The sequence below is a fragment of the Metarhizium robertsii genome (assembly GCF_000187425.2).
Source record: "Metarhizium robertsii ARSEF 23 chromosome Unknown MAA_Scf_15, whole genome shotgun sequence".
NCBI lineage: Eukaryota > Fungi > Ascomycota > Sordariomycetes > Hypocreales > Clavicipitaceae > Metarhizium > Metarhizium robertsii.
In genome coordinates this window covers 245,479-254,370 of record NW_011942155.1, presented here as the reverse complement: position 1 = coordinate 254,370, position 8,892 = coordinate 245,479, and the positions used below count along the sequence as shown (strand labels likewise).

At 51.4% G+C, this 8,892-nt stretch overlaps 4 protein-coding genes across 4 annotated transcripts in view; 1 reads left to right on the top strand and 3 right to left on the bottom strand.

Annotated features, from left to right (window-relative positions):
* The window catches only part of MAA_09102 (aaa ATPase), a gene marked incomplete at both ends in the record, with an annotated part of 2,065 nt that extends 797 nt beyond the window's left edge, over window positions 1-1,268 (top strand). Inside the window, 2 exons of the mRNA XM_007827100.2 lie at window positions 203-343; window positions 424-1,268. Coding sequence (XP_007825291.2) covers window positions 203-343; window positions 424-1,268 — 986 coding nt within the window. The remainder of the gene's footprint in view (window positions 1-202; window positions 344-423) is intronic.
* A 106-nt stretch (window positions 1,269-1,374) lies between these two features.
* On the bottom strand, window positions 1,375-1,834 carry MAA_11742 (reverse transcriptase, RNaseH; the record flags this gene model as incomplete). The annotated part of the gene is made up of 3 exons (XM_011412657.1): window positions 1,375-1,524; window positions 1,581-1,754; window positions 1,817-1,834. 3 exons carry the CDS (start codon window positions 1,832-1,834, stop codon window positions 1,375-1,377), a joined length of 342 nt encoding a protein of 113 aa, XP_011410959.1.
* A 1,502-nt stretch (window positions 1,835-3,336) lies between these two features.
* On the bottom strand, window positions 3,337-6,402 carry MAA_11741 (uncharacterized protein; the record flags this gene model as incomplete). The annotated part of the gene is made up of 1 exon (XM_011412656.1): window positions 3,337-6,402. One exon carries the CDS (start codon window positions 6,400-6,402, stop codon window positions 3,337-3,339), a length of 3,066 nt encoding a protein of 1,021 aa, XP_011410958.1.
* Window positions 6,403-6,736: 334 nt separating this feature from the next.
* On the bottom strand, window positions 6,737-8,515 carry MAA_09103 (Argonaute/Dicer protein, PAZ; the record flags this gene model as incomplete). Its single annotated transcript, XM_007827101.2, has 5 exons — window positions 6,737-6,934; window positions 6,983-7,210; window positions 7,280-7,599; window positions 7,742-8,386; window positions 8,470-8,515. The coding sequence occupies 5 exons, from the start codon at window positions 8,513-8,515 to the stop codon at window positions 6,737-6,739; spliced, it is 1,437 nt and encodes a 478-aa protein (XP_007825292.2).
* Between the last annotated feature and the right edge of the window lie 377 nt (window positions 8,516-8,892).

The following is an 8,892-nucleotide window of genomic DNA, read 5'->3' as shown; positions in this document are numbered from 1 at the left end:
AAACAGATCCATCGACAGAATGACGAACACTTTCTGAAGATGCTGCAAAAATGCCAACTTGGGGTCCCATTCTCGCGTGATGAGACGGAAACCTTGATAAATCATCCGTGCAATGTTACCAATGCCACGCGACTCTTCTCGACAAGGATTGAAGTGACCAAGGTCAACACAGATAACTTTAATAAGCTGCAGACTCCAATAGTCACATACCGGACCTTGGATGGGTTCGTTTGGCACCACAAGGAGCACCCTCACTTGGAGCACTACAATGATCGCTTCACGGATGGGTCGCTGGTGGCTCTCAAGGACCACCGCCTAGAACGACAAGTACAACTAAGGACAGGTATGGTCGTGGTGCTACAGGTCAATCTCGACCTCCGAGCGGGACTATGTTCCGGGCGGGACTGTGCAACGGCAGTCAAGGAATCATCTGCGGATTCGAAAACTATGATCCTGCCAAGCTTCCCAGGGCCAAGTCGGGCAAGGTCTTGTCATTTACAGGGCAAACAGGATCGTCTGGGCCTCCTGCGGAAAACCCGACGATTTATGGGGACTATGCGGCTCTCAAAGAACGACAAGTAGGGTGCTTCATGGGTGGACAGAAGCACAATGTTTGGCCTCGGGTGCTCTTTCACAACGGCCATAGGCGCACTATTTACGCAGACTGCATAGTCAACTCGGTCGGTAGCTGTGAGCCTTACTCGCTCTTACACCGCACACAGATTCCCCTTGTGGCAGCCTGGGCCATGAGCATCCACAAAAGTCAGGGGATGACGCTGGACCGCGTCATTGTCGTTGGACCGCGTCATTGTCGATGTGACGAGGGCATTCGAAGAGGGTCAGGTGTATGTCGCCTTGTCGAGGGCGACGGGTCTGCTTGGGCTCAAGATCGAGGGCAACCCGGAGGGTCTGTCGGTTGGGCGCGGAGGCAACGCCGACGTGCAACGGTTCCTCAAGGAGAAGTTTGGATCCGGGCTCCCGCTGTTACAGCCTTGAACGGGCCCTGGTTTTCAGGTCGCAGCCGACCGCCCAAGGCGGATACAGCAAACTGGCCAATCGTGTTTTACGTTCACGAGAATGGATGGCTGCCACGTGACGGCTACATAGCTGTGCGATGCTCTATCCTGAACACGTTGGCAATATCATCTAAGCGCGTACATTGCGATGATACTAGTATCCCATTCAACAAGTCGACCAGCATTGCGAACTTGGAGCCTTGGTCTTCTCTTGCAGCCAGCAGGGATCAACATTTTTTGGGAGACGTCTAGAGGCTACACAGACACCCACAGCTTAGCGATTCCCTTGCTCGGGTAGAACACAACACACATAGCCGCCAGGTACGTCGTGGCGAACCTATTTCCTCCCTTGATCTTGCTAACACCAAGCGCCCGCTTGGTGGTGACCGACGTCCACGACGACGACTGGGGTGCCGTCGTCGAACTCTGTGGGTGTGATTTGCAAAGGGTTCGTGAGACCCTTGTTATCGACGAAGAAGGCGCGGAAGAAGGCCGTGTCCATTTGGAGCTATCCGATGTTAGCTTGTGTCAGACGGAAAGAAGTTGGCGACTTGCACTTATGACTGTCCGATTGAGCGCGTACTTACTCAAAGCCAGTGCTGCTTTGACGCTGTCCCCAATCTGCTTCTTGTCCATCGAGCAGGTGCCAAGATTCTTGACGGCCTTCCTGGGCTTGACAGTTGTGCGAGACTTTTTTGTCGGGTTGTTCTGGCGGTCGTCGACGGGTGAGGATCCACGCTGCTTATCGTTTAGTTCAATTGCCTCCGTCCATCGCAACAGATGACACTGCAATGACGTACCTTGCGTGTTTCTACCATGTTGTCGAGCTCCTAGAGGTACACTTGAGGAGTGTGGCGACGAGATGAGACAATGAAAGCAGGTTGGAGGAAGCGTGGAAGCGATTTATATTGGCGACAATTTTTTTTTATAAAAAAAGGACCAGTTCGGGAAGGCTGGTGGAAGTTGACAAGCTGAGAGATGGTCAAGGTCAGTATTGGACAGAGCCCCAGAACGCGGGCCGTTCAAGACGCGCCATCATCCAGGCCCGCTTTTTCTTCGCGTTGCCTGCATCACATTGCGGTCACCTAGGCATCACACTGGCGGTGGGGCCAGCCACAAGTGAATGATGGGAAACAAATAAGGGGCAAGAAACCGTCACAGACAGTGCGACTGTGCTGTCGTCTTGCATACACAAATATATATTGGTCTCTACCAGCTGTACCTTGGGTGCACGATGCTTCCGATTCGACACGAGAAAGAGGCGTAAATGCATATATGCCCTGCCCCCCGGCTCCTTCAGATGGGCCTGTGCCTCTCCTCAACTCACCACGAACGACTGCCCACTACAACTCCACCATGTCTTCACATCTGCACGTTAGATATGACTCTGATAGTGATGACAGCATTGGACCCGTTGAGCTCCCCGATTGCCGCTTGGTCTGTCGCCGCCACCGTTTGGCAGTTTGCCCATACTGTTGCGTCGACTTCAGCTTCATGGAGGAGCTGTCGGAAGACCCAGCGGAACGACTGGGGCGTGAGACAAGCGAACTATATGAGCAGTTGAGTGATGAAATGCTGGCTGACATTGATGCCGCGATGGGGGGCCCCGCCCTCAACGCATGCAAACAGTCCAGCCTACCACCGAAATACTGGAACGCATACTGGCTTCCACATCGTCCATACTGCCGCATCATCGGAACTTTGCGGCGGCCCTGCCAACAGATGAGGCACGGGACGTCTCCTTGCCACCAAATTCAGCCCGCCTTCAGCGACTTCTGCTCCCGGAGCATTGTTCCCAGCCGGAATTGGCCATCAAGCTATCCCGCGCGTTACTCGATTCATTCGTCGTGACGATCCGGAACAAATATTGATATATGCCGATGGTGCCTGTCTCAACAACGGACGGCCCAACCCGAGAGCGGGATGGGCATTCGTCTTCAAGCCCGAATCTAACCAGCCCACCGGCATTGTGTCGGGCCGCCTTGAGAAGAAAGCACCCTTCGGGGACGAAACCACCCAGGCCAGCAATCGGGCTGAGCTGCGAGCTGTCCTTGCTGCACTCCGGTTCCGGCACTGGCGAGGCGAGGGCTTCACGACGTTGGTTTTCGCTACTGACTTCGAATATGTCGCCGAAGGCGCCACGGCGTGGATTCGTAGCTGGGTACGCAATGGGCGGAAGACGAGCGCCGGCGCCGAGGTCAAGAACAAGGATATGTGGGAGATGCTTCTTGGAGAGATTGAGCGGTGGGATGATTCGGGTTTAAAATCAAAAACTTCATTTAACGAACAAACTTTAAAAATCCACTTTCGACATTTTTCGCTAAATCGAAGATTGTGGGGCCTCGACTTCGAAGTATCCTATTCGCCCTCTCGCAGACGAGAATGTCTGCACGTAGCAATTTCTTATCTTCCCCATTTTCCAGGCCTGCATTGGAGAAATTCCAAGTTTATGTGTTGACATGTGATCAAGGCTCAGGGCCCATCGAGTCGTATAGTAATAGCAAATATTGCATCGGAATGCTTTGTAAACTCGGAGATGAGGGATAGCAGGAATCATCTGCTGCGGCCGGGGAAGCTCCTTTAATGACGTAAGCTGAAGACTGCTAAACCGCTCGATATATGCCTTACAAAGAGGACCTAGGATCCGATGACGGTTTAAATGGCCGTAGAGAGACTGCCTTCCTGGACTAACGACAGACTCGCAAGACACACAGATAAGGATCTGGTACTCTGCATTGTAGACGAATCCATCAAATGTTTCAGTCGTGCTGACATTAGAAGAAGAACAACCGAGAAGGTCAGTACTATCTCCAACGCTCACTTTTTGTCTCTTTCGGTTTTCTCTCTCGTGTTGAGGGCTTCCTGCTCTCTTATTCTCCCGCCGAGCAGTTAGCCCATTTGTATCAGCTGTTAAGTTTTGCTCTCGCTCAACTATTGTATTTTGCCGGTCTGAGCAGTGCTCTTCGTAGTATTTCTGGTTCCAGCTTTGCCAGAGCGTTGACAACTGGCGGTACATCTCAAGAAGCTCTGGTTGTAGTCGTGGCGGCAAAGCTCTGTCAATGGCATATGACGTGAGCAGCATTCGAGGGTGGTGACCAATGCCTGCGGCAATCATCCGAATTGGTGTACTCGCTTCGGATGGGTAATAAAAGTTTCTTTCTTTGATAAGTTCACTTATGTATCTCTTGGCAATAGCGATTGCAGCTTGTCGATATAAAGATAATGTCCATGGCGTCTGTAGGTGTCGGGTTAGGGATCGAAGGGCCTCTGTCGCCTGCATAGAGTTCATATGCTTTGCCTTGTGTTTTGGGTCTGGGAAGAGGAACTCGTTGCTATGATATTGTGGCAGCTGTAGCTGATTTGCTAAAAAGTCAATAAATGACTGTATATAGGCAATGTACAGAAATATGGCAGAGCCAAGGTCTTCACGCAGGTAGCGTACGATATAGAATGCGTGATTATTCGAGGCACGAGATTTGTTATAGCTGACGATTACGAGAAGCTGTCCCTCGCGGATGAAGACGTTTCTTTTTGCGAGCTTGGTATTGCGTAATCGTATACTTGTTGTCTCTGTACCCCGGTTGGGCAATGTTGGTGTCATATGAATACCAGTAAATGCCATCGTTCCCAGTTCTGTGCCCGCTTTTAGGTACGCCAAACACGGTCCTGGTAACCAGTGGCCGGCTTTGGCAAGCGCCTGGCCACGAAAAGTCGATGACCATGCACGACGTGCCATTGCTTTGTACACGTTTCTTAGATTGTTATCGGTCTTATCGAGAAAGCACCATCCCGGGAGTCGACACGTCAAATCGTCCTGAACCTGTGATAGTTCCACTGTAGGCTCCCACCCCAACATCATCTCCGCCACTCTCTCTTGTACGTTACTGATGGCGGCCTGATACGTGGTACAAAATTCAACCAGCCGCACCACCTTGGCGTTGCCGATTGTGAATGAGTGGCCATCTGGAGCCCATGTAAGGTTACCTGGTACCCCTTCACGCTTAACAATACTCCTGCCCATCGCCTTTAGCTCGATTAGCTCGCTAAGTGGCGAATGGCAACCTCGTAACATGTACTTGGCTCTGATTTTCTCCAGGCGCGTTGGTTGAGACAGGTAGGCGTCACGAGCAGGCCAGGCATAGACGAGGGTGTCGTAGCTGTACAATGGTAGACTGTATTCAAGGAAAAATAGTCGACCTACCCATATCAGAGCAGCAACCATTGGTGTTGAGTTGTATGCATCACGAAAGGCAAGAGAGGAGCGATGCACCCCCATAACTGCAACAAAATGTACCAGAGTTGATGATGTCATGACACCGGCTTGGCACTGGTACGTCCAGAACATCATAGACAGCTGAAATAGAGCCTCACAAAGCTTGAGGCGAGTGCCTGTAGCAAGATGAAATATATGCTCTGAAGTGCCATTCACATCATGCATATCGGCTTCGTCTTCGTCTTCTTTTCCTTCTCCTTCGTATTGGCAGTCTTCTTCATGATCCGAATTGTCCTCGTCTTCCGCATCACTGTGTTGCGCGCCGTAGCTCTCGTTTTCTTCATCATCCATCTCTTGATCGTCCTCATCGTCCTCGTCACTCGATACTCCTGCACCGCCTTCAGACGTTTCCTCTCCATCCTCCACTTCCTCCTGTAGCTGCGACACCAGGCCCAAGATATGCCGCATCATCGTCACATCATCTACACTTAGTGATACGTTATAAATTTCTCGGCGCAAGACTGGTTTACAAGCCAGCGCTCGAAAGACATAACAGATGAACTGCTTCCAGTATGACTTGTATTTCTGTTCAGTCGACGGCGGCAGTATGCGTAACGGACGATGCCAAAACTCGTTTTTCCAGTGGCTCGAGAGCCAGCATCTGGACCGATAGGATGTGGATGTTAGTGTTGCCTTTGCACGGTCGAATACCTCATCGACGGCACGCATTAAGAGCCGTAACTGTGCCTCTGCTGCCGCTGAACTACAGAGCGGGACACCTCGCCAATGTCCGAGCAAGTAATCTTCGCTATTCTGATAAGGACCTCGAGTGGGCTGCCTCGCAGAGGCAGTGATGATATCAAGGGGTCTGTTCCGAAATATCTCTGGCCACCTAGTGTGCTTCAGCCATGGGGTTGTCTCATTGTCTTCTTCACACGAGTGCTGCTGGCTTTCCCGCCAGGCCTGTTCAGCTCTGGCTTGTCGGCGACGATCCTCGGCCGCTTCCTGCGCGAGAAGGATGTTCATATCACCTGCGTCATTCTCAGATCTGGGTCGAGTCGATCGCGTGGTGTCGTTACGGCAAGAGACGCTGCAAGTGCTTGTTCGTGGCGGAGTCAACCGTTGCGCCGGTGTGGACTGCGCATGAGCTGGCCGAAGTGAGGGCAAAGACATCGCGTTAAAGCTGTGCAGGAAGTAGTAGTGTTGGCAATGAAGTCATAAAAGCATTGTATATCCACTCAACCTTGTAGCATTCCTCACGTATTGTTTTAGGTTGCGTTATCCGCGGCACGGAAGGGGGGCGTTGGCTTTCAGTACTCTCGGAAAATGAGGCGGGTGGCGATGTCTGTCGAAAAAGAAGATTTACTAGTAATTTGATTTTAATACTCAACACTGCTAAGTAGTTATTGGTTACTACTACGTTATGAACCGGTAGTAACATATAAATGCCCTTTCAATGAAAAAGGGGTGGGTTTCATGTGACGGGGTGTGACGAGGGAAATTAAGATCATTTTTTTGATCTAAAAAGGAGGACCAGGGTGTGCCCCATCAGACCGATTGGCTGCATTTCCATTTTCGTTGAAAAGGATCGAGCCGCTACAGATCGTAGTAGTAGGCCTGTAGGCCTGTAGATAACCTTCGGGCAGACGAGGACGCGACCGGGGACTTTGATGAGCCCTGGCGTAATTCTAAGGCCAAAAGAACGCTGAACGAGGTTAGTATGCCATGTTTCGAGGGAAGAGCGGAGACGTACCAAAAGCACGTTGGAGTTCTCGTCGAGACCAACAGTCTGTATACCCTCCCCAACAATCGACACCGCATTCTCCCACGGCTTTCGAACAGCGTGGCGAATCATCTGTTGAGTTTGGGTGCCGTCAAGCTTCGACATGGAGGGCTGGCCCGCGAAGACAACGCAGACTCCTGCCGGGAGATGCATCGGATTCTCCCGGTTGCCGCAGTTGACCAACGGAAGCTGGGGATGCTGTAGGACTCGATTATATGCTGCGTCACAGTCAGCTACATCGAGCGATGAATAGAGAAAATGACGTACTTGTTCTGAAAAGGTCAAAAACAGTGATGTACCTCCCGGAGCCAGAAGCTGCGAGCTCTCTGGCTGAGCCTTATCATTGCCCTTGCCCTTCCCTTTCGCGCCTCCCTTGGCTGCCGCCTTGGGTGCTCTAGAGGAGTTGGCTTCACCGTCAAGCCAGAATTCGACATCTTTGGCGCCTGCTCCATGCTGTCTAATGCGAGGTGGGTGGGCCATGCGATGTCCATCATCCTTCTTGGCAAGCCCAAAGATAGTCTTGACTCGGGGAATCACTTCATTGGCTTTGTTGCGCTTCTCGGGCAGATGCGTGGTTTGGACACGAACTAATTTGAGAAATTTTTCTAGCGCGACGGTGTTGCGAACACCGTAATAATTGTTCATGAGCGTCGGTAAAGGACCAGCGTGGTAGAAGGCTCCATGGCTGACATTAATATTGACCAGGATGCGACAAGTCGCAACGCGCACGCTCGAAAAGAAGCCCGGAGCCGAGATCTCCTCTTACTGCGTTTCGGTTGAGGGAAAAGCTCTTCGTCGATCCAATCGTGGCAAGGTTGTTTGCGGATTTGGCGTAGTGGTTCAGAAAGATATTCAGGGCCTGCGTCAACTCCTGCTTATCTCGTAACGACTGGCTAAGATTCGTGGAGTTCAGGTAGTTGACCAACTCGCCGATACTTAAAGTCTTTGTATATAGGACGCGGATCTTGTATGTGGTGGCTCTAGCCGCCGGCTCGTCTTCGCCTTCCGAACGGTAGCATACCTCGATAATGGTCTCGTCACGCGGAAACTTAACTTTGGAGACGAGGGTAGACCGGAAGTCAGTTGCAAGGTCGCCCTGGCGCGGTGCCATTTCCGACGACTGGAGCAGTAGCTGCACGATCCTGAAACACATCCTGCCAGCGGCCTCCGGGCTGATCTCTATGTCATACCGATGCAGAACCATGTTTGATGGGGGCAATAGCTCGACGTAATTTGCCGTGAGTTCAACTTTGGTACCCTTGGTACCATATCCCGGACGGCTGGGGAAGCCTTCGGTCAGCTTCAGGCTACCAAGATCGAGCGTCTTCTTTGTCGATGGATGCAAGGCATCTTCGACTTTGGGGACTTTGGGATCTTGGCGTTGAGGGTTGCTGTAGACAGTTAGTGTGTTGTACGACTAAATATTTACAACTTTGCTACCTGAGGGTTCAACTTACGAGAAGACCTGGATGGCTTGTTGGCCACCCCCAGGCGGCCCTCCATACCCTCCTCTTCCGCCTCTATCACCTCGAAACCGATTGGTGGTCGACAACCCACTCAAATGAGTGTGTGGCGCAAATGAGTGTCGAAATGAGTGTCCCGATCATCTCTCGCCGTTTATCATCGTCGCGGGGCTGCATCATCTCGCGAACTGGTACGAAGATAGCGCGCTACCAAAGGATTGGGTCATCTCCACGACTCCTAATGGCTGGACTACAAATGAGAAAGGCGTAGAATGGATCCAACACTTCGAAAAGCATACTAAGCCGCGAACTCAAGGTGCATATCGTCTTCTAATCATGGTGTCACGTTATGAGACTCATTGTTAACTAAGCTTGTTTTCTTTTTATACAAAAATTATTGTTGTTCTTTTTTTCTAT